Genomic DNA, 26,065 nt, shown 5'->3' on the forward strand with positions numbered 1-26,065 from the left:
GATCCATTTGTCAACGTAGAAAATATGTGGTGAACAAACGTGTACAAGATAAAATTTACAACTTATAACAAACTGAAATAATGATGATAAATTGTTTTATTAAAGAAATTAAGAATCAGTCAGGCAGTGATAGAAAATTCAGGTTCAAGGTTTTATTATTTACAATGGGGAGAGAGCCTGGCTTCAAAATAGATTCACGAACTTATCTGACTAGACCAGAGAACCTCAGATTTAAGTTACTTCTTTGAAAGGAGGGAGAGTCAATTACTGGGCCCAGCTAACTTGAGCTACTCAGAGTCAGGAGACCTGTTTGTGCAGTGGAGAGGAGAGAATCTATAATTCATCATCTGTAGAGGCATCTGTGGAGACATGCTCATATGGGTCTTCATCATCATCATCATCATCTTCTTCTTCAACAACAGTTCCACCATTCCCATTTACCACTATTTGGGAGTAGGTTTCTTTCACAGCTACCAGGTCTGTTTTGAGCTCCTCACATTTTTGGAGGACAGCACTGTGCAGGCCATGGTAAGCTTGACCAGACAGTCCTGAAGGGTAGCCTAAAAATCAAATTGGGATATACAATAAAAAGGCAATTAACCAAAACATCAACATGGCAGTTTGTATGAAGTATCATCTGCAAGCAGTTTAATATAACTATATGAAGTAAACAGCATTAAGAAATTAGTACTCACTCTGTGTGGCCAGGTCATCTGATAGTACACTAGCCTGGTCCTTCAAGGCCCTGCAGGTTCTTGTAAGATGAGTCCAATGTTGTTTCATTTCTTCTACAATTATAGCCTCTTCCTCAATCAGTCTCTCCAGCTGCATCACCTTGTCAAAAACCTTCTTCTTCATGCCTAAGGAAGTGTCAGGTTCTATGAAGACAAATGACCAATTGAATTAACCACCATATTAAAATACTACCTCTTAATGCCTATTGGGAGTAAAATCCAATAATGGTACAATTTTCTGTCCCTACAACATAGGCAACAAGTGATTGGTGTTGAATCTACAGTGTGGAAAAGGAAAGGGCGAGCCACCTTGACACATTAATCTGAGGAGTCAGACCTTTACTCACTTTCTCTTGTGTAGTTAGAGTTGGCAAAAACAAAACGGTTTAAAAATAAAAATGTAATATTGTCTGTCCCAGATTTTCCAAAACAAATGAAAAGCACATGGGCCTCTTTCCTTTGAAAGTCGGAGTTTAATGAGGTAAGCGTTTAAATGTTTAAATGAAGATTCACTAAAATTATCAATGTCAAACTTTACATACCAGAATCCCAAGGCCAGATAGGGCTTTCTGTTGCCAGAAGGTCTTCAATTGAATCTACAGATTCTGTGGTGGTTGGAAGATCATTGTATTGGGATATGGCATTATACAGCTTTTTCTTATCCTCTCTAATCCGTCTTCGGATCTTGTGTCGCTGTTTGTTACGGTCTGCAGCAAAAAAAAAACTCAGCAAAAAGAATTGAGGATATGCATAAAGTTAGTCATTGTGCTAATGGACATCCAAAAGGCACCTTACAAATTATGTTATAAAGCTTACATATCATCAATGACTAAAAATGCAATTGTAGAATATTTTGACTACACCTCTGGTCATTTAACCATAATAAATAACCTGGAATGTGGCCAACATTCAAGTAATGCAGGGAGTTGGGTGATGGTAACATTGGACATATATGATGTAAGATGTGATCAAATTTAAATTACTTAGTTATAGCTATAGATATCACATTTTAAAATGAACTCCACAAGTACATGAAGGCATGGAGGCTACTTACCGGTTACTCGATACAGATCCCTCTTTTTCTGCTGGATGCCCAAGAATAGGCCTTCAATCAGATGTTGCAACGCCACTGGATCATCTGTTCTGAGATCATCTGGTGCTGTAAAGTATTTGTGAAGGTTATACTATTATACAATTATACTATTTCTATAAAACACCTTATACATTAAATATGGTAAAAGGAGGATTCAATAAGAAGAATGTAGTAGGAACACATGTAAAAACAAAAAAGGACATCCACAAATGTTCTGCCAAAGAATCTGAAAACATTTGTTCAGTTTGCTCATTTTTCAAGGGTGAATAAGTATTATAAATTTGAGGGAGAAAGCTACATCACCCAAGTTTAATTATTAACTTGGCATTTCAAGCCATTTCTTCGTTGATTTCCACTTTTGTTGTCGCATGTTTTCTCAGCGAGCTCCCCCTACTGCTGTGAGGCGTATATTTCACAACACTGTCGTAAAAAAACAAACAACAACCTCACTTGTGGCAACCTCGTCTACCTTTCTACCGCTGCTCAAGTGCCTTTGTTATTATCGGAGCCGGCCAACTTTATTGCGTGGAGCTTTTTCTACCGAGGTGGGTAATACATCACACACAGTATGATGGGAGTGTGTGTGTGTGTGTGTATGTTGAATTGCCGTAAAGCAGTTTGTGTTTTTCGATCATTCTCGCTTCTCATGAGACTTCATATTTCCAACTTACCGGGACGTTAGTCCCCATGTTGCAAGGTTGGTTTTCCGCCTGGGAACGCTGGGGGGTGCGGGGAAAGTCACCATTGTCACCAGAACAGGTTATTTAACCATCCAAATGATTTCTAAACGGTTTTATTAAGTTGAAATAGTTACCAAGTTCCCCTTTAAAAACACAGTTTTCCAATCATAATAAGCTTTTTAATATTGTTTGGTATGACCACAAGAGGTCAGGTGTTAAAACAGAAACCAGCATAATATTTTTTTAATTTATGATAATTTTCTATCGATAGGAGACAGCAACAAGTACATACTTACTGTCAACTGCCCACTGTCTCACATCAGTGACCCACTGTTGCAGTTCCTCATCAGACCTTTGCGTGCACTTCTTTATAGCCTCAATGTCCTCTTTGACTTCCTTTGTCTTTTGGATAGTCTCAAAAGAATAATTAATGGAAAGTCACACAAACCTTCGGCAATACTGAAATTATTAGATGCTTAGTATGTACAACATACTGTATCAGTGGACTTTAGTTAATTGAAATTTAACCTTCATTGATGAAATTTTTATTTTGTACTTACCTTCAAGTACCGTGTAGACAAGTACTTGTGCAGGTTTCTTTTCTTTCGCTCATTCCATCCTCTGGCATGCAATGTGATCATATCTACTCGTGCTGCAATGATGAAAGGCTTAAATGTGCTTTTCAATTAGTGGTTAATCACAGAGTATGATGAATGAAATAAAAAAATAAAAATAAAAAATAAATTAAAAAAGCAAGCTGTTTTAACAATTACAATGCTACCAAAGCACAATACATGAGAACTGTAAAAAAGGACCACTTACCAGCCTTACTCATGTATTTTGTAGTTAGAGCCACACGGGACAAAAAGCTGTTCACTTGCTCAACTTCTTCACCAATCGTTGTGCCTGCCCCCGTTTGGTTTTTGCCACCCCACTGCACCTACAGCATGCACACCAGATGTCCAAACTAAAAATATCAAGTTCATGGATGTCAAAATGGTAAAAGGCTTAGTTACCATATTGTTCGAAAATATACATTTACCTCACATTTTGTAGAGTGCCCCTTTGCATGCATAACTGAGAGAAATGGCTTCATCTCAGTTAAGTTTTGCATTTCAGGGAAAGCTTGAGCCACCTTTTGCAGATACGGCCAATACCGACACATGAGGTTGCATGACCCATACACAAAAGATATATATTTGAAATATATTTTCAGGATATATTTTGGAATATATGCAAATATTTGAAATTGGCCCAATAAATATATTTCATACTTGTATTTCATATATTTTTGTTATATTTAAGAATATATTTCAATGTATTTTTTTCTGTATGGGTCCCCAAAAGTGTCGAAAATATATGTGGCATATATTTCCAAATACATTGAAATATATTGGGTCATGCAACCAACAACAAACAACAGAACAGATGCAAATCAACATGAAATGGGATTACTTATAGGGAATAGAGAGGGGAACTCTTTTCCACTGTACAGCAGCTCATATGAAAATGTATTTTACAAAATTACCTGTCTGTTAATATAGACGGACTTCAGGATATAAATGTCAAAGATATGTAATAGCCTAGTAAGCAATATTTTTTCAGCAAACAGTATTTGGTTGAACACAATCCTACATGAAATCAACAAAAACAATTACTTACCGAGCTCAACTTCTTGAGGGTTACTTGCAGAGGCAATGGTTGAGGCAACTGGTTGTCCAGATCGGTCTAGAGTAAAGTAAACAGAAAAAATTATTTGATTTACACAATACTTAGTGAAAAATCAAAGGATCTAAAACCTCAAACCATACCTTTCTTTGGTTTGCGCTTCTCATAGACCAAGAATCCTTCTTGGTCTCTTTTTTTCCACCTAAGTTTATGATCAGTCTTCTTTCTTTTTTGTTTTTTAGGTGGTGTTTTGACTGCTTCCTCACTCTGTATTACTCAAACATAAGAGGTAGAACAATGACTCCGAAATATTTACATTTTAAGAAGTAGAACAATAATATGATTCAGAATATAATTTATGGAAGTTGCAAAAAATTCCAATGATTCATTCTTTTCACACATTAGTGAAATACTGCTTGATGCAGAATGCGTGCTACATACTTAATTTTATACAAAATACCTGCATCTCCTCCAAATCAGCCATTATTTCCTCAAGATCACGGTGTAATTCCTCCTCCATATTTTTCTCTGGTGTAGGCTGATCAGGTGACTCTCTCAGTCATTTATTTTTTAACACCTGAGGACCATAAAAAACAAAGTACACATAAAAACAAATGAAAATAAATGGGTAGTGGTTTGCAGAGGGTTTAACGTCCATGGTTAAGGTGGGAAATAACCTTGATGAGGTTTCTTTCCCTACCCAGGCAGTGCTTAAATAAATGTTTTCAATGCTAGGTAATTGGGTGCCTCTGATGCGTTGGTGATGCGAGTGTGTAAGGTCCAAAGCGGAGCAACCGCCTAGCATTAATCAACTCACCTGTCTGCGTTGTACTGCAAGAGGCAGAGAGATAGTGAGATTACAGATGATCTCAATCTGATCATTCAAATCTGTTAAAATGAAGTTTATAATTAATTTATAAAAACAATACATTTATAAGAAAATACAGGGTCAGTGACAATCTGAAAACAAATCAACGCAGCATATTTTAGCAAGGGAACTGTAACCAAATTGCTATATAAACCATAGAAACTCCAGGCAGAGTAGGCTCACAAAGCCAAGAGCAACAATTGTTAGAGCTTGTTGTGCTTGGCTAGTGTTGCTGGGAAAGCGGAAACATCCAACTACATTAAAGCTGCTACATTAAAATGCATGTACAATATTTAAATAAATGTAGTAATACGCACTCATATGCAATTATGGCTATGGCACAAGTTGTTGCTACATGAAAAGACTAACCTCCTGTTCCTTGATAGGCTAAAAAAAAACTTTAATCTTCTTCCTCTTTGATATGACTGGAACCTGCAAGCACATGTAAAATTGTTTTTAATGTAAGGCATTTGGCTACACGGAAATGTAGTTTCTTACTGTAAAAACAAAAAATATTAACACCACGTAGTGCATAAAACAATACACGTTTGTACACGCAGTATTATGGCATCACGTATTTAATTGGTCGACAGTTTCATGGGATCTGTAGTTCTATACGACAGATTAAGCTCATCTACATTTAAAGTAATGCATATCTCGCATTTGTTTGCAAACATGGATGCGCTCATAACTGACGATAGTGTGTATTTGCAAATATTTATCGTTCAGACAGTTCAGGGTTAGCTCACTAACGTTATCCACCAAAAGTTAACTACAAAAAAATACTACAGGATACGTAACGTTAAGTTAATCGAAGGGCATTGCTTTCATCGAGAGTGCTCACATGATTTTAACGTCACATTTACCGTTAGGCTACTGAAAAAATGACCTGGATAAAACCTACTTTGCCGGGGTTCTGAGGATGTATGCGCATGTAACTTTATGAACTTCAGCTAAATCACCCAGGCCTGTCCCGTTTATATACGGTCTATGGGCCTGTCCTACCGACGCCATGAGCACTCACGTGATTCTAACGTTACATTTACCATTACAGCAAACATGATTCAGTAAAACAACACATATCACTAACATTTACCACTAAAATAAAATAGTTTTAGGATAATGGGATATAGGCCTGCCTACCACATACCTCTGCTCTGACTGTCGATCGCAATGTCACATACAGTCCTTCTCTTTAGCGACTCCAGTGGACGTTTGTGTTTCAAAACTGTAGCAATACGTACCGGGTGGTACATATTTGTGGCGCTGCAAAAAAGTGTGCAGAGGTACGTATTTCCCATGAGACCAGGTTGGGCTTTACCTATGCCCTACTCTCTTAAAAGGGCAGACGGCAGAGCCCTTGAATTGGGCACTTTGGAGGGAGCGGGGCACTTGTGTGCCATTATGTTGATGAAGGGAGCAACGAAAGACAACGTAATTTCCTCATTATTTTCACCTGGGATGTTCCCATGACAACGCAACGCGTGTCCATCAGCTGAATAGCTGTTCTTACCAGAAATATAGTATTAATGCTGTTAACATAACTGTTGCAAATAAATATACATTTTATACAACAAAGTTTTTAAAATATGTGTTATATCTTTGTGTGAGTGTCTCAACTTTAAAACTTGCCATCTCATATTTGGACCTATAGCTACATTCTAACATTTCTTATGAAACTTATTTTAACATAACATGACAAAATGTGTTCAATGTAACTGATGTATAGATTAATGTCTTTTCCTCGTTCTTTTTCTCTATCTTTTTTTTTATTTTTTTATTTATTTTAGTCTTCAGCTCATTGTTCTTTTTAGTATTCTTATGACATTGAACATATCGCAAATACATTTTGTATATTGTATACAAAGTTTTATGTCATAAACGTGTCATCTTTGTATGTTTTGCAAAAAAAAAAAATTAATAATAAAAGTAGACAGCTGTAAGCACGTCCTAGCCGTCCGTCCGTCACTTATTGGGTTCCGTTGTGTTCTGTTCTATTTGCAGCGCGTTTCTGTATTTGGTTGTGTTGTGAACTTTTGCAGCGCGTTTCTGTAATTGCAGCGCGTTTCCGTATTTGGTTGTGTTGTGAGTATTGGGACGCACGTGAGTTGTAAAACTGATGAAGATGTTTTCTTTTCGCTGGTGGTTTTTTTTTCTATTTGCATGTGTTTTTTTCTATTTGCATGTGTTTTTTTCTATTTGCATGTGTTTTTTTCTGTTTGCATGCATTTTTTTTCTGTTTGCATGTGTTTTCTTCATTTGCAGCGCGTTGAGCTCTCTCGGCCACCGTAGGTTCAGTAATTAATTAATTTATTCCAATTTAAAGGACTTAACCTGGCAAAACAATAATGAGGAAACGTATGGAGACAGAAAGAAGACATTCTAATGTTAAACCTATTTAAACTAAGTCATATATGCGCTAAAGTTGTTACTGTTCTGGAAACCTGTTTGATTTAACCTCATATTTGGTGTTAATGCATTTATTCTTTTAATATGTTGTAACCTGGAATATTTTCATGTTTTAAATACTGTAGAGATACAATACATTGTATATCTGTGTTAAAGATATGGCTTTTCTTAATGTTCTTAATGTGGGCCTGACTACAACATGACATACAGGCCAAAGAGTCTTTCACATGTTCAGCATGTTAACCCTTAGAGACCAACTGGAACACAATCAATACCTTTTATAGGTTAAAACTACACATAAAAGCAGTTCATACTTTATCTTACTTTCTACTTTATCATACATGTATAATAGCTCATATATTTATCTTAAAATGTTTGATAGGAATTTGTAATCTGAATCACACAATATGGTCATTGACTACTGACTGACATACTGCTTATGTTTATGATCAAATGAAATCTTCTAAGTATTTGATCTATAATATTTTGTTTTCAAATCCAAACATATTTAATAATAGAAACACGTTCACAATATGGTATTAATAATAATAATAATAACAGTTTTTAATATTAGGCTCTCGATCGAGGACAGTGTCAGAGGACTGTCTGAATGTGAACTTCCTCTCTGACCTACTGGCTCTTTAACTTAATTTTCTCTTCACCTTCTATAACTAAAAAACTAGTACAATAAAAATAAAAAAAATCACAGATTACTGACTGAACTTATGAACTTGCTTTCTGGAAAGAACAATTCAACTGAACAATTCTTCAAAGCCTTTAGAATTAAAAGTAAAATAGATAGATAGATAGATAGATAGATAGATAGATAGATAGATAGATAGCACTTTATTGTCCGTGTACACGGAAATTTGTGTTGCAATACAAGCTCCAACAATTACGACACAACAACCTATAAAGAGCTAAAGATTGTTCTCTCTGCATTCTGGGACCCTATAGCGCCTCCCGGAGGGCAGGAGTTGATACTCCCGCTGCAACACATGGGAAGAATCCTGGGAGATTTTGTCAGCCTGTCTGACAGTGTGCAGTACATGGCTTTCAATGAATGCATTCTCCACTGAGTGTCCCACCAATTTGGAACAGATTCCCAGGAGCCGTAGAATCCTGGCCTTCAGATGAGCTGAGAGACCCTTCTCATGCATATAGTAAGACTCTTCTCATGCATGTTCTCTTGCATATTGTCATAACTTAACAAAAAACTAAAAAATAAAACGCCCTGGTCGCCTGCGCTGCCTGATCCGCCCTGGCCTCCCGTCCTGCCGCAGTCTCCAGGCCCTCTGCCGCTCCATGAACTTTTGTACTGGAACCTAATGTTTAAGCACAACTTTACACCACAATATACACCTCTGTGGAACAACAGGTATATTCTGAGTAATAGAACATCCCTGTTTTTAGGAACTTGGATGGAAAAAGAAATATGGGCGTTGACACATTTGATGGATATTTTTGGTAAGTTTTTGAATATAGAGATTTTTGTGTTAAATTCAATTTCCAGTGCCCAATTAGAGAGTACAATAAAGTGTTAAAGGCCATCCCAGCACCCCTGAAAATGATGATTAAACACAGTTTGTAATGTACTCAAACTCTCAATCAGTAATGAGACCACTTTGTATTGAAGGAATTAATTTAAATAGTAAACAGTTTACAAATAAGTTTATTAGAAATGTGTTATCCAAACAGTTTTACTCTGGTCAACTGAAAAGAAAATATGTTCTAAAAGATTTCAATGATGAAGAGGCTAAAAAAACAAGGAAGCGGCATTTATCTTACCCAATCATTCCTAAAGACAAAAGAAGTGACATTTAAAATCTTGAATGACATTTATCCATCTAATTGCTTTTTGCATGAAAGATTCAATTAGGAAAACAATTCATGTGGATTTTGTGAGAAAGAAATTGAGACGGTAGAGCATATTTTCTTTCAATGCGATTTTGTACAAGAATTTTGGATTACATTTCAGAGTTGGTTACAATCTAAAGAGATATCACTTCACCCTTTGAATAGGAGTTCAATTAAAGTTGGAGTGTTTTTGAATGATAAAAGCTTATATTTTTTGATAAACAATCTGATTGTTTTAGGAAAGCACTTCATGCACAGGTGTAAATATTTAAAGATCAAACCCCATTTCAATGGATGGAAGAATGACTTGAAGCTATTTGTTAAATCTCTTCATTGGATGACGGATAGAAATGCCCTAAAACTTCTTTCCGTTTTGGATTTGTTTAGGTTATTGGACTAAGACCCTCACCCCTTTTTATTATTATTTTTTATTTATTTATTTTTTTGTTTGTTCTATGTTCTTTATAAGTGATCTATCAACACAATTACAAATGTATGATTGTTGATTTATGCCTTAATTGTTTGTACTTGAATTCTTTATAACAATAACAAAATAAAATAAAAAAAATTAAAAAACGTGCTCGAGAGGGTATAGGGCCGCATGTCATGACGTCATATCACGTGATCGACAGTACACTTAAAAATAATGAGTGAACCAGCGGTGTTCAGAAATGCTGAGGCACACACACATAAAAATACATATTTGTTCATAGACATTAATAGTTTAAAGGTGGATTAACTCAGCAAGAGATTTTAACTGTAGTGACCTCGGTCTTAATAAGATAGTAGTAGCCTACTGTTCGGGCTTACAGTACTGTATTTTTTCAGTAATTGTTGCAAATGCAGTTGATCGAGAATCCCTCAAACTACTTACAGTACGTGACTGTCATCACTACATTAACCGTCTTTTTATTTTACTTTGCATTATCACACAATGGCAAATATGATGACTGCAGTTTCTGCATGTTATTACAAATTGACAAAATAATCATGTTAAAATCAGTCATACGATCATGTGATAAAAAGTAAAAGGGTTAAAAATTATGACGAGATTATCTAACCATCGATAAAGACAAACAGAATGAAATGTATGAATGTACAGTATGAAACCTGAACATTATTAGGAGCTGATCGTATACTGGCTCTCAGTGAATCTCAAGCCTCATGTATAAAAGTGTTATAGAAACACGCTTAAGAGGATTAATATTGTTTAATTATTCCCTAAACAAACTCTGATTAGCATCTCATTTAATTAAAATGGATACTAATTTGATCCAAATGTTCATCATAAGTTTTTGTATGCCTAAGGGGATGTGTAATGAAAGATAAGCAAATGTATATCTGACACATTTAAAAACCTGTTATACTGAAAATACCGGCTAAACTCCAAGTTGCTCTAAAACTAGCCGAAACCAGATCATGTAAACTGAAGTGTTGAGGTCAACTGTACACAACATAATTAAGCTTTTCAATACACACAGAAATTACCATGCAGCTTCTAAAGGTGTAGAAATATGACATTATGTTAGTTATTGTTAATATTAACATTATTAGTTTTACATTAAATATCGGGTATATTAGGGCAAACAAGTCACTTTTATAGAGGTTGTTTTAGTGTTTAAGATGTTTTTCATTACAAATACCATAGTTTATTATTAGTATTGTTGTTGTTGCTATAGAAACCATAAAACCATGGTAATGCGGAGCTTGGTTTTTAGCTGTGTCTTGAACTTACATGTAAACTCTGTATTCTATGCAGTAACTATGGCAACTTTTCATTGGGAAACTACAAAGGAGAATTAAGAGCTTTATAGCCTGGATGAATTAAGGACAAAGCTATGACGTTTTCTTCTGTGTAGATATGTTCAGTTCTAATAAACTTTAACTTTAAAATATTATTGAACATATTTACATATTTTATATATATACACAAAAGTATTTATTTTTATTTGTTCAGTAATTAATTAATTTATTCCAATTTAAAGGACTTAACCTGGCAAAACAATAATGAGGAAACGTATGGAGACAGAAAGAAGACATTCTAATGTTAAACCTATTTAAACTAAGTCATATATGCGCTAAAGTTGTTGCTGTTCTGGAAACCTGTTTGATTTAACCTCATATTTGGTGTTAATGCATTTATTCTTTTAATATGTTGTAACCTGGAATATTTTCATGTTTTAAATACTGTAGAGATACAATACATTGTATATCTGTGTTAAAGATATGGCTTTTCTTAATGTTCTTAATGTGGGGCTGACTACAACATGACATGCAGGCCAAAGAGTCTTTCACATGTTCAGCATGTTAACCCTTAGAGACCAACTGGAACACAATCAGTACATTTTATAGGATAAAACTACACATAGAAGCAGTTCATACTTTATCTTACTTTCTACTTTATCATACATGTATAATAGCTCATATATTTATCTTAAAATGTTTGATAGGAATTTGTAATCTGAATCACACAATATGGTCATTGACTATTGACTGACATACTGCTTATGTTTATGATCAAATGAAATCTTCTAAGTATTTGATCTATAATATTTTGTTTTCAAATCCAAACATATTTAATAATAGAAACACGTTCACAATATGGTATTAATAATAATAATAATAACAGTTTTTAATATTAGGCTCTCAATCGAGGACAGTGTCAGAGGTCTGCCTGAATGTGAACTTCCTCTCTGACCTACTGGCTCTTTAACTTAATTTTCTCTTCACCTTCTATAACTAAAAAACTACAATAAAAAAAAAAAAAATTCACAGATCACTGACTGAACTTATGAACTTGCTTTCTGGAAAGAACAATTCAACTGAACAATTCGGTAACACTTTAGAATACTGTATCTTACTTACTGCATAACTAATAAGTAATTATTGAAGAACTAATAGGTAATTATTCATTAACTACTTCTTCACTACTGTTAACTACTAAGGAAGATGTGTTAACTAATCAGTATGTAATATATTTTTATGATTGTGTTAAGTAACAGTTAGTTAATCAATAAATAATGAATTCTGTCATAACTCTTGAAGAACTACTACTAATTATCTACTAATTAAGGTTCAAGAAAAATAACTAAGAAGTAACTACTAATGAACAGTCATACAAAACTAACCTCAGATTAGTTTTTATATTTTATATACAGTACTGTGTGTGTCTGTTTTCCTCAGCATAGAATGCCATTGAGTAAATTCATGTTTGAGGCAATGACTGAGGGAAACTGAAAATATAGGGAACTTATTAGTAATTCATAAATAATTATCAAATAATTCTGCAGGAATTACTTAGAACCCGGAACAGTATTCTAAAGTGAGAATATAGGGAACTCATTAGTAATTAATAAATAATTATCAAATAATTATCCAGGAATTAGGCTACTTATAACCTGAAACAGTATTCTAAAGTGAACATATAAGGAAATTAATTGGTAATTAACAAATAATTATTAGATAATTCTTCAGGAATTACTTGGAACCTGGAACAGTATTCTAAAGTGAGAATATAGGGAACTCATTAGTAATTAATACAGAATTACCACATACTTCTGACTCAAATCAAACTTACTGTAAAAAACACATTATTAACGGTATTATCTAAACCTTTGTAAAATAGATAAGTTATCATACATTATGATACATTTTGCTAATTAAATAAAATGTTTGCTTATTTGCAGATCAATATATAGCCTAGGAAATGTCTGCACTTATCTTTCTTATTAGTGCTGAAGAATGACTAAAACTGGCTAGAAAATAAAATAAACATTGATCAGTGCTTTTTACTTTTCAAGTAATTACCTTATACATTTACTAAGGTAATTTTGAAAATGAATAGGCCAATAGTTTATCATTTTACTGAAGTAATATTTTATTGGGTTATCTGTACTTTTACTCAAGTACTTGATTTGTGTACTTCATCCACCACTCCACTGCTAAAATAAAATGGTTTATTGTAGTAACCACTGTGTATGACTGTTCATTAGTAGTTACTTCTTAGTTATTTTTCTTGCACATTAATTAATAGATAATTAATAATAGTTCTTCAAGAGTTATGACATAATTCATTAGTTATTGATTAACTAACTGAAACTTAACACAATCATACAATTCTATTACATACTAATTAGTTAACACATCTTCTTTAGTAGTTAACAGTAGTGACTTAAGTGTTAATAAATAATTATCTATTAGTTCCTCAATAATTCCTTATTAGTTATGCAGTAAGTAAGATACAGTATTCTAAAGTGTTACCAACAATTCTTCAAAGCCTTTAGAATTAAAAGTAATAGATAGATAGATAGATAGATAGATAGATAGATAGATAGATAGATAGATAGATAGATAGATAGATAGATAGATAGATAGATAGATAGATAGCACTTTATTGTCCGTGTACACGGAAATTTGTGTTGCAATACAAGCTCCAACAATTACGACACAACAACCTATAAAGAGCTAAAGATTTTGTCAGCCTGTCTGACAGTGTGCAGTTCATGGCTTTCAATGAATGCATTCTCCACTGAGTGTCCCACCAATTTGGAACAGATTCCCAGGAGCCGTAGAATCCTGGCCTTCAGATGAGCTGAGAGACCCTTCTCATGCATATAGTAAGACTCTTCTCATGCATGTTCTCTTGCATATTGTCATAACTTAACAATAAACTAAAAAATAAAACAATTGCAAAGATAGCAGTAAAAAGATAGCACTATGATCATTAAACATTCTCATACTTTTACTGAAAGAAAAAATATTACAAAATTTAAAATTACAAAGGCCAACCATATATATATTTTTTTTTTTCCATTTTTTTACCTTTTGATTCATTAAGACTATTTTCATACATGCCTTATAATAATTGCCTGAATAAAATATTAAACAACTTTTTTAAAGAAAATAAATGAGAATTACTCTCTAAAATCAAGGACCACAATGGAAATAAATGAATGCAACTTTATTGTGTTATCCTTGACCAATAATGCATAACGCAGTTGTATTGCTACTTTTTATGTCAAATAAACTCAAACAAAGAATATTTTGTTGCAGGAATGTCTGAACATGCAATATATCAAAGGAAAGAACATACCTTCTGCTTTAAAAAGAAGACGAAAAAAAAAAGCATTTTAAACAAAAAGCTGAGAAAATCACATTTTTGTCAAAGACAAAATCTGGATCGGAATCAAAGCGTAGTTGGAGTAGATCGAGTCCATCAACACTCCCAAAGCTTCACAGTCCTCTATCTCGTCCTGGGTCGACATTTCATTCAGTAACATTAGACAGCTTTGATCTATGTATTAATATAGTAACAATTAATGCAAATTATTAAACAATAACTCTATTATGCTACATCAAATAACAGTTATGAAATAAAGAAACATTTAGAAACCCAAAACCAGTGTGGCCAATTAAAATGGCATTAAACAATATGCATGTAAAATGTCGTGATACTAAACTAAAAGTGTGTCAGGACACTCATCAGAGGAACAAGTATCAGCATCAGAGAACCACACAGACAAGAAGCCTCAGATACCTTCACTTGTTCTGGGACCCACTTATCTGTGAACAGGGGATATAATGCAATGCAGTGAAATGTAATGTATTCACAATAGAAACCAACATAAACCTTTATTTACAAATGATTAAAGGGTTGGTTCAGGATTTTGGACATCGGACCTCATTTCCAAGTTAGCCTGGGTGTTATTTATCAGTGGAGACAGTTTTCAAAAAAATTTATCCAGTCCTTCCAGTTGCACAGTTCGCCGGTGCTAGGCTAGCGCGAGTCAACGGTATCTGCTAGCCTGCCATTAAAAACAGTTTTACCCACACCACAGTACACCAAAAGCAAATAAATTATAAAGCCAGGCTATCGATGTAAATGTCTGTTGAGAGAATAATGTACCCTTTCATCGCATTGCAATAGTTATACTTTGTTCCCTATATTTATTAGCACAGTCTACAGCAGCGGCAGAGTGACATTAAGTTACTTAGGCAACCGAGAGAGCCGGTCCACATGACTATCACGCAAGTGAATTTACCTGCCGCTGACACTCATCACTACAGAAGCAGAATATATTTCACGAAGAAATCAACAAGACATAGGACTATGGCCACGTTTGAAAGCCATGCCAATGATTCGGACTTTGGAGACGATGAAGACGAGGAATGTGTGTTATTCAACGAACCGTACATGTATGAGCCGGAATACACAGACGAAGAACTAATCGAGATGGATGCTAAAAGGGCAGAAAGAGAAAGAATGTCTGTAGAGACAACAGCAGCTGGAGATGCCGTAGAATCGAATGTTTCAATATCGTTGTTCAAGGTTACTAACTTACTAACTAGCTAGACTTCCCGACTGTAGTGCGCTTCTGTTCTGTGTTTACTTTTCGCCGCAGTACTACTAACCAGAGCAAAGTAAAATTCCGCCGCTGCTGAGTAACTAGTTCCTGTAAATTCAATTCAATTCAATTCAATTCAATTCAAATTTATTTGTATAGCGCTTTTCACAAAACATTGTTTCAAAGCAGCTTTACAGAAAGTGCATTTCAGAAATGTACATAGAATAAAAATACAGTTAGTTAATCATGTATACATTTCGTATCGCATAACATATCGCCAGCGTTGAGTCGTCTCTTCACGGGCGTCGAGTCGTCTCTTCACGGGTGTTGGGGCATCTGAGGTTTCCATGAGAGGCTGGATACAAACTGGAGCTGACGAACTCTATTTACCGATATTTACCGATAACAACAGAAAAGCAGATGGGAAATAATTAGCATAGCTGATGTTCATAATATTAATGCATTTGATCCGATTTAACTGTAGTATAAAAGGTAAGTATTATGTGAATGCTTGGCTAAAGAGATGCGTCTTTAATCTAGTTTTAAACTGGGACAGCGAATCTGAGCCTCGAACAATATCAGGAAGGCCATTCCAGAGTTTAGGAGCTAAATGTGAAAACGCCCTCCCTCCTTTAGTGGACTTAGATATCCTAGGAATGACCAGAAGCCTCGAATTTAGGGATCTTAAAGAGCGCGATGGATTGTAGGGCGATAGAAGTTCCGTTAAATACCCAGGAGCTAAACCATTTAGGGCTTTATAGGTCAGTAGTAATACTTTGAAATTGATACGGAACTTAATAGGTAACCAGTGTAGTGATGATAGAATTGGTGTTATATGATCATATTTTCTTGACCTAGTAAGAACTCTAGCAGCTGCATTTTGGACTAACTGTAGCTTGTTTATTGAGGATGCAGGACAACCAGCTAATAAAGCATTACAGTAATCTAGTCTCGAGGTCATGAATGCATGAACTAACTTTTCTGCATCAGAAACAGATAGCATGTTGTGTAGCTTAGCAATGTTTCTAAGGTGGAAAAAGGCTGTTCTTGTAACATATGAAATATGATTTTCGAAAGACAAGTTGCAGTCTAGTATAACACCCAGGTCTTTTACTGTAGTGGATAAAGTAACAGGAAATCCTTCTAAATTAAAGTTGTATTGTAAGAGGTTTTGTGGGCAGTTTTTTGGACCAATAAGTAATACCTCCGTTTTATCTGAATTTAATAGCAGAAAATTACACGTCATCCAGTATTTTATATCTTTAACGCACTCTGTCAATTTAGATAATTTAGCGTTTTCATCTGGTCGCGATGAAATATATAATTGAGTGTCATCAGCATAACAGTGGAAATTAATTCCATGTTTTCTTATAATATTACCAAGTGGCAGCATATATATTGAGAATAGCAGAGGGCCTAACACAGATCATTGCGGCACTCCATAGTTTACTGACGTTATCTTCGATTTTTCCCCATTTAAACAGACAAAATGGTAGCGGTCTGATAAGTACGATCTAAACCAGCTTAATGCCTGTCCCTGAACACCAGTGTAATTTTGTAGTCGATCTAAGAGTATTTTGTGATCTATAGTGTCGAACGCAGCGCTAAGATCGAGTAAAACTACACTCTAAAAAATGCTGGGTTATTTTTTAAACCCAAATGCTGGGTTGAGCATTTTGACTATGTTGCTGGGTTATTTTCTCCGTAATCAGCTGACAATGACCCAGCATTTGGGTTTGTTTTGGAAATTTTGACCCAGCTCCTCCTCGCGAGTCGCGCGCTTTTGTCCACACTGTTCAAATCACTACGTCAACAGGAGGACGAGAGGTTCAAGCAGGAGCGAGCGTAAAGGTGAGCAACCCTGTTTTATTACAACTTTCCTAATGTTAAGTAACGTTAGTCAAAGAAGTCCGAAAGTCAACAAGAAGTTATGTTGAAATAAAATATGAATTATTGACGACGTCGACGTCTGTCGAACTAGCGACCGTTAACGTATGCTAACGTAAACGTTACGTTACACATAACATTCATTATTTTTACACGGTCTGTAATCAATTATTCCACTTAAAACACGGTCACAATGTCTAAGTACAGTTGTTGGTGTCTGTTTTATCTCCAGAAATGTTGCGGGTTACTTGATTCGGCGGATGGATGCAGTGTAACGTCACTGGCTAGTGGCTGGATATGCTAAAGAAGCTGTAAGTCTAACGTTACCTATTATTTAACTGTGTTTGTTAGTCATTTTCGAAAGGTAGCTTTACATAAAATATTGAATTATGCTGCAGTATGTTCTCTGTGTTTGGGTGTGTGCGCCTTAGTTCAATTTGGCTAAGCATTTCTGCAGAAAACAGTGTCATCGTCCAGCTCAGTACAATTCTTATCAAAAACTGTCATTGTTCATTTGAAGTCAGTTCAGTGTTGCTTCAGTTACGTTCAGAAACTATGTAAAGATAATCAAAGTAGTTACTGAAGTACAATTTGGTCTTAAACCGGCTCTGAAAAAAAGAGTCCACAAAATATCCACAAAATTAACATTTCTTCTGTTTACAGTCTTGTGAATTAACAATAGTTAATTAAGCTGTTAAAAATTATTTAGTCTATTTATTTTTTTTATTTTTTTAATTAAGTAATGATTCATTAAAATTATTTATATATATATATATATTAAATTAACTGGAGCCAGCATAAAAATTAATTTTAAAAACATTGTATAAGACATGCTAAATTTGTAAAGATATTACTAATCAGATGTTTCCTTCTTTTCTTTTACAGCAATGGACATTTTTGTTCAACAAATCTCCTCAACTGGAGTCTTGAGTGCCTCATTGAAAAATTGCTGGTAAATATGTGATGAACAATTTTGCTTTTCAAATTCTCTTTCTTTGTATGTAATCTTTTTTTCACAGTTGCATCCAGTGCCAACCCTAACCCTTAAAGGGATAGTTCGCCCAAAAATGATATTTAACCCATGATTTACTCACCCTCAAGCCGTTTGAGATCCATATGTCAATCTTTTTTCAGACGAACACATTTTCAGTTATTTTAGAAAATGTCTTCGATCTTTCAGTGGTTATAATGTCAAGCAATGGGGTCCACCTCCTTCAAGTCCCAAAATGTGCATGCATCCTTCACAAAAGTAATCCATCCGGCTCCAGGGGGATAAACGAAGGCCTTCTGAGGGTAATCCGTGCGGTTTTGTCGTAAAAATATACATATTTAAAACTTTATAAACGAAAATAACTGGCTTCCGGTAGCGGTCGACGCACGTTCATGGAGATGGATGCTGGCGTATGACATAGGACGTAGCGTAGAAAGCGTCGTGACGTAGAACGAACGTAGAGTTTTGTTTTGCTCTGCTCTCTGGCTGCGCTGTCACGTTCGTTCTACGTCACGACGCTTTCTACGCTACGTCCTACGGATTACTTTTGTGAAGGATGCATGCACATTTTGGGACTTGAAGGAGGTGGACCCCATTGCTTCACATTATAACCACTGAAAGATCCAAGACATTTTCTAAAATAACTGAAAATGTGTTAGTCTGAAAAAAGATTGACATATGCATCTCGAACGGCTTGAGGGTGAGTAAATCATGGGTTAAATATCATTTTTGGGCGAACTATCCCTTTAACAAAGTTTGCTACACCATTCACAATAAGCTCAAAAACATGAATGGCCAATTTACTTGTCCAAGTACAAGCACATGACAAGACAATTTAAATCAGTTATATTGTAGGGCTGGCATAGGGTACCACTTCTGTGCCTAGTCGTTGTCAGTGTAATTTCATAGATAGCCGTGCTTGTTTGCCCCTTTCTTGGTTTAAGGCAGTGGTTCTCAAATGTCCTGGGACCCCCATCATTTAGGATGTCTCACCCAATTTAAATTTTGCAGTCTGTACTAATGAGCTGAATCAGGTGTGTTAAATGAGGGAGAGATACAAAATGTGCAGTGGTATGGGGTCCCCAGAACGGGTTTGAGAAGCACTGCTTTAAGGGATAGTTCACCTTAAAAGGAAAATTCTGTCGTCATTTACTCACCCTCATGGTATTACAAACCTGAATGATTTTCTTCTCCTGAACACAAAAGAAAAAATGTTGGTAACAAAACAGTTAACAATAGCCATTGACTTTTATAGTACTTTTTTCCTATTATCGAAGTCATTGGATACCGTCAACTATCTTGTTACTGACATTCTTTAAAAAATCTTTTTGTGTTCAGCAGAAGAAAGAAACTTGAAAAAAAGTTCCAAAAAAAGGTTTGGAACAACGTGAGGGTGAGTAAATGAGGTGAGTAAATTTGACATGAGGGTGAGTAAATTTGCATTTTAAGGTGAACTATATAATAACACTAAATGTTTTCAGATTACCAGAGTACATATTTAACTGTTATATATTTAAGCTAATTTCACTCATTCTAAGTTGACCTTAGTTAGAAATGCACTTTTCTTAATTTAAAAGCTGATGAACGAACAAGTTCTAATTTGCCATTTTTCTATTCTTAGATTCCAAAGGCATACTAGCACTTACAATCCTGCCTGTCATTCTTCCCCCGCCTGTGTACAAGATTGGCCACAAAACCTTTCGGCCAACTATTCAAGAGACAAGAACCTCATTCATTGATGTACAACCGGTAAGTAAAACAACTGGGGACAAAAAGGGCAGGCTCATTTCTTTACACCTGTTTGTAGGGCTGCACGATAAATCGTTTTATTGCTGCTTGAATCTAACATGCATTTAATTTTCTCACAACTCTTTAAAGGATTAGTTCACCCCAAAATGAAAATTTCCTAATAATTTACTCACCCCAATGTCTTCCAAGATATCCATGTCTTTCTTTCTTCAGTGGAAGAGAAATTAAGTTTTTTGAGGAAAACATTTCAGGATTATTCTACACAGAATGGACTTTAATGACAACCAACTATCCCAATGTTCAAAGAAGGTTCAAATGTCCATCTCAATGCAGCTTCAGAGTCTCTACACAATCCCAGTCGAGAAATAAGGGTCTTATCTAGCGAAACCATCAGCCATTTGTGGTTTAATAGTATATAAATGTTTTTTTTGTTTTTTGCTTTTAAATGACCGATCGTTTCGCTAGATAATACCCTTATTTCTCAACTGGGATTGTGTAGAGACTCTGAAGCTGCATTGAGATGGACATTTGAACCTTCTTTGAACATTGGGATAGTTGGTTGCCATTTAAGTCCATTCTGTGTAGAATAATCCTGAAATGTTTTCCTCAAAAAAACTTAATTTCTTTTCGACTGAAGAAAGAAAGACATGGATATCCTGGATGGCACTGGGGTGAGTAAATGATTAGGAAATTTATATTTTGGGGTGAACTAATTCTTTAAGTTAATTTAAGATGGTATTTAACTAATTTAAGACTGCTCTTATGAAAACCTAAGACACACTTTTAAATAATTATCTGTGTCTGATATTGTCTTTCCTTCATTTAGTCTGGAACCAACATGGTGCTTTACCTGGAAAGGCAGAGAGAAGCAAAACCCTTCCCCTTTGTCTTGGAGCTTGGAATGGCTGGACAGTTTTTTGGTGAATGGGGAAACTCTGGAACAGTTGACTCCGTTTTTTTTTTTTTTTATCATTTTGTGAAGATAATTTTTAGCTAGGCTATTTTACAGTTTATAGGTATAGAGTTTCATGTTTTTATTTTGCTACACAGGACTAAATGATTGCTTATTTAAAATGAATTGCGATGTATGTACTTACTGTTTATACGCAGAGATGTGCCTCTCATTTTTGCTGCACAGGACTAAATGATTGCTTATTTAAGTGAATTACAATGTATGTACTTACGTGTTTTTTATTGTATTCTTTGTGAATATAATCTTAAGCTGTTGGCTATTTTACAGTTTATAAGTGAAGAGTTTTGAATTTTGAGAATCTTACCATTTTATGATATTTTAACATACCAACATTTTAGCACAAATGATTTTTGTGGGCCTCTGTTTATGTTGCAGATGTCTGTTTTTTTTAACATGAATGTATTTTTGATTATATTCATTTCCTGGAATAAACACTTTAATTGAATCAATAAACAGTGTTATTATTGTTATTACAGTTTTTCTCGATTGCTTAAACACTATAACCAGGCTTTTGAACTAAAATTTCAAAACCATAATGCCATTTTTCAAAAAGCACACCCATTTCACTAAACTATAAACACTATTCCCTGTTTTGACACATGAGTCAAATTTGTTGAACTGTCACTGCAAAACTCTACACACAAATCCCTTCATTTCTCATTGCCTAGACCATGTTGTCATATAGAAAGCACTAGCATTCAAAATTGTTCACTCAATCAGCACAGCTTCAGCTCAGTTAGCACACAATTATCCAGGTGGAAACACTAAGAGTCAAAATTTAACACACATCAATCAGAACCTTCAATAGATATATAAAAGGGCCCAAATCAGATTATTGAGTTTTGGAACAATGGATCCAGAAAGACATGAAGGAAGAGGGATAAGAATGAGGAGGAGGAAGGGCAAGGGCAAGCAGACAAGTAGTCTCAGATGAAATTCAAGCCCCATAGTTGCCCATGTGTTATTCAATGGTATGACTATGAGGGAGGCTGGGCTACGAGTAAGGCCAAATTTGAGTCGCTTTACCGTCGCCTCGAGAGCCTTCAGGGAGGTGTGGTGGCAAACAAAATTACTGAATAAGAGACAAACATTTCCAATAGTCTTTGATGAGGTTTATTTTCTTGCAAGAAAAGGCCAGCAGTCGTACAGTCAGACAGTGTGGCTGCAGAGTGTGACAGTGAAGGGAGGGCATCCTTTCTCCTTTATAGTCTTGACTCCAAGAATGTTAACTTTCTAGGCAAATGATGGTATTTCAACCATATGTGGAACATTCTTAGACGTGTCCATCATATTGTATCCTTGAGTGGAGGCCCTCCTGTCACAACCAACACTCTTTACCATTCCAATACAATTCGAATTCCATATTAGAATATGGTTTGTGTGTGCTCTTTTACTGTCATATGTTGGTCACACACATCTTACTGTAAGTAAATATTAAAAAAAAATTAGAGGAGAGAGTAAAAAAAAAAAAAAAAAAAGAGTAAAACAGGGAAAAAAAAAATATTTGTGTGTGTGTTTTCTGTGTATGAATAAAAATGTGCCAATGTATCCATTGGTTGTGTCTTTTGTGTTCATCGTGTGAAAAGGTTTGTGAGGGGGAACCACAAGCAACATAACTGGCCAGTTTTGGAAATGTTGTTTTGAATTTATTGCACCAGTGTCTTAGACTATGTTGTAGTGTGTGTGATTTTGAGGGCTTGTGTGTTCTGTCTGAGGTCAAAGTTTGGTTTTTCAGCAAGAGTGAATGGTTTTGAGTGTAGAGCTTCATTTTGACCTGAAAATAGTATGTTTGGGGAATTGGGTGAGACGTTATGGATTTGTGTTTATAGTTTTGAGAATACGAGGCATAGTTTCAAGAAATGTGTTTAAGCAATCGAGAAAAACTGTAATATCTTTTTATTCGTTTTTTTTATTATTATTATCTAAAATGAATAACCTGTAGCATGGGGGTTGTTTGACTGATTAAAAACAACCCAGCAGATGGGTTAATGTATAAAAACCCAGCCTGCTGGGTCAAAATAACCCAGCATGTGTTCTGTCCAATATTTACCCAGCGCTGGGTTGCCAAATAACCCAAATTGGGTTGTTTTTAACCCAGCATTTTTTAGAGTGTAGTACTGAGGTACAGCCTTGGTCAGAAGCTAGAAGTAAATCATTTGTAATTTTAACGAGCGCAGTTTCTGTGCTATGATGCGGCCTGAATCCTGAGTGAAATTTTTCATAGATATCATTTTCTTGCAAGAAAGAGCACAATTGAGCGGACACGACTTTTTCTAGTATTTTAGACATAAATGGAAGATTTGAAATGGGTATTAATTACACTACAACTACACTACAGGTAACACTTCTTTCAGTAGTTTAGTGGGTATTGGATCTAATAAACATGTTGTTGGTTTAGATGCAATGATAAGTTTATTTAGCTCTTCCTGTCCTATAATTATAAAGCAGTGTAGTTGATCTTGAGGGGCGATAATTGAGGCTGAATCATAAGACACCGTTAAAGATTGTACATTTATAATTGTGTTTCTGATGCTTTCTATTTTCTCGGTGAAGAAGTTCATGAAATCATTACTACTAAACTGTAACGGAATATTTTGCTCAGGTGATGTCTGTTTATTTGTTAGTCTAGCCACGGTGTTAAATAAAAACCTTGGATTATTTTGGTTATTTTCTATTAGTTTGCGGAGATGCTCAGCCCTGGCTGCTTTTAGGGCCTTTTTATAATGTGACATACTGTCTTTCCACGCGATTCTAAACACCTCTAAATTAGTTTGTTTCCATTTACGCTCTAAAGTACGGGTTTCTCTCTTGACAACATGCGTAGCACTGTAGTACCATGGTGCTTTAGTTTTCTCTCTAACCTTTAATGTCTAATGTACTAGAGAAAATGGTGCTCATAGTGCTAGTCATTTCCTCTAGTTCATCTGTTTGTTTGGGTTCATTGAGCAGCTGAGATAGATCAGGTAAGCTATTTGAGAATCTATCTATAGTGGTTGGAAGGATTGTTCTGCCTGGTCGATAATGTGGCGCAACATGATAAATTTCAGCAGTACGTACGTAGTATACAAGTTACCATGTAATGGTCAGTGACATCATCACTTTGCGGTATAATATCTATATTGGTTGGATTGGTTCCATGTGATAAAATTAAATCTAGTGTATGATTAAGACGATGAGTGGGACCAGTGACGTTTTGCTTGACCCCAAAGGAGCTTAATAAATCTGTAAACGCAGCCCCTAACGCATCATTTGTGTTATCTACATGTATATTAAAATCTCCAACAATTAATGCTTTATCGACATTGACCAATAGATCTGAGGGAAAGTCTGCAAACTCTTTTAGGAAATCAGCATAGGGCCCTGGAGGTCTATATACAGTAGCCAAGGCTAGAGATAATAGGGATTTATTTCTTACATCTAAGAGCGTAACATTTAGCACAAGTACTTAAAATGAATTAAACCTGTGACCTGTTTTCTGAATAACATTAAGAATATTTCTATAGATTGTTGCACGACCAATCAGACGGGGCTCATGCTTATAACAGTATCCTGGTGGAGTAGACTCATTAAGACCGAAATAATAATTTGGTTTAAGCCAGGTTTCAGTAAGGCAAAGTACATCGAAACTATTATCTGTGACCATTTCATTTACAATAACCGCCTTAGGTGTGAGCGATCTAATGTTTAGAAGACCTAGCTTTAGAAATTGTTTTTGTTCACTAATATTGAGTTTTTCTGGTTTAATCACAATTTGATTTTTTTCTAGATCCTACAGTAGATTTAACGTTTGACCTCACTAAACGAGGAATAGACACAGTTTCTATATAATGTTCTACATTAGTACTTATATCAATTAAGATGGGACAGCAAAGACTGTGATTTGGACTTTGACTTACTAGTCATATGGTGTGCAGCGTCTTGGAGATGTTGTCCGACAGAAGAGCCGCTCCGATTCTGTTGGGGTGAAGGCCATCAGCACGGAAGAGCCTAGGTCGCTCCCAGAACAGATTCCAATTATTTACAAAGAGCAGTTTCTGTTCATTACACCATGTCATTAGCCATTAATTTAGAGCAAATAGTCTACTGAACCTTTCATGTCCTAGTCGGTACGTGGGAAGCGGTCCAGACACTATGATCGTTGTTTCAGGCAATGTGCTGCGTACCATCTCGATCAGGCTCCTGTAGTCCTTCTTCAGAACCTCCGACTGCCGCAGCCTGATGCCGTTCGTTCCCGCGTGCAGCACGACAGCTCCGACGCGCTCGTCACCATTCAGGATCCCGGGAACCTGCGCAGCTACATCGAGAACACGAGCACCAGGAAAGCAGTGAGTGCGCACCTTACCTTTACCTGAGGTAGCATGGACATGCCGGACGATGGAACTGCCGATGAACACAGCGTCGCGTTCCGTCTCGTGAAGAGGGGAGAAGCGGTTCCGGGTGTAGATCTCGAAGACCGGGAGGGGCGGAGAGGTCCTTGCTCTGGTCCTGGCTCGCGTCTTCCGCTGTGGAATCACCCAGGGTCCATGGTGTTGTGTCGGTGCCGGAGTGAATGAAACCAGGGATGATCGCGTCCTGGGTTCTCGGGTCCTGTGCAGAGAAACACACGGAGTAGACAAGGTCGGAGTCAAAAGGTTACTAACCACTGACTTGTGAGCATCGGCGTGTGATGTTTCAAGCGCTGATCGCCGATCTCTCAGCACGGCTTTCCTCTCTAGTAGTTCAGTGATCTGCTTTTCTACGGACTCAATCTCCAACTGCAACGAGTGCAGCTCAAACGTGTCCTCACCTGCACTCAAAGGTAACGTTAGGCAC

At 35.8% G+C, this 26,065-nt stretch overlaps 1 protein-coding gene and 3 long non-coding RNA genes across 4 annotated transcripts; 1 reads left to right on the plus strand and 3 right to left on the minus strand.

Moving 5' to 3' along the window:
• Positions 1–79: 79 nt before the first annotated feature.
• LOC307147047 (uncharacterized protein) lies at positions 80–3,585 on the minus strand. Its single transcript, XM_079851497.1, has 8 exons — positions 3,550–3,585; positions 3,330–3,447; positions 3,068–3,159; positions 2,804–2,921; positions 1,789–1,893; positions 1,277–1,441; positions 696–878; positions 80–560 (listed from the first exon to the last, which is right to left on the minus strand). Exons 1-8 carry the CDS (start codon positions 3,580–3,582, stop codon positions 334–336), a joined length of 1,041 nt encoding a protein of 346 aa, XP_079707623.1. The 5' UTR covers positions 3,583–3,585; the 3' UTR covers positions 80–333.
• Positions 3,586–4,318: 733 nt separating this feature from the next.
• LOC307147048 lies at positions 4,319–5,511 on the minus strand. The gene is made up of 4 exons (XR_013819211.1): positions 5,413–5,511; positions 4,993–5,063; positions 4,636–4,752; positions 4,319–4,442 (listed from the first exon to the last, which is right to left on the minus strand). It is a non-coding gene; the product is annotated as an uncharacterized lncRNA (long non-coding RNA).
• Positions 5,512–15,981: 10,470 nt separating this feature from the next.
• On the minus strand, positions 15,982–25,502 carry LOC307146851. The gene is made up of 3 exons (XR_013819170.1): positions 25,417–25,502; positions 25,150–25,240; positions 15,982–16,033 (listed from the first exon to the last, which is right to left on the minus strand). It is a non-coding gene; the product is annotated as an uncharacterized lncRNA (long non-coding RNA).
• Positions 17,799–21,231, plus strand: LOC307146848. Its single transcript, XR_013819167.1, has 4 exons — positions 17,799–17,851; positions 18,426–18,492; positions 20,153–20,280; positions 21,107–21,231. It is a non-coding gene; the product is annotated as an uncharacterized lncRNA (long non-coding RNA).
• Positions 25,503–26,065: the final 563 nt, after the last annotated feature.

Source organism: Squalius cephalus (assembly GCF_949319135.1).
Source record: "Squalius cephalus genome assembly, chromosome: 19".
Classification (NCBI taxonomy): domain Eukaryota; kingdom Metazoa; phylum Chordata; class Actinopteri; order Cypriniformes; family Leuciscidae; genus Squalius; species Squalius cephalus.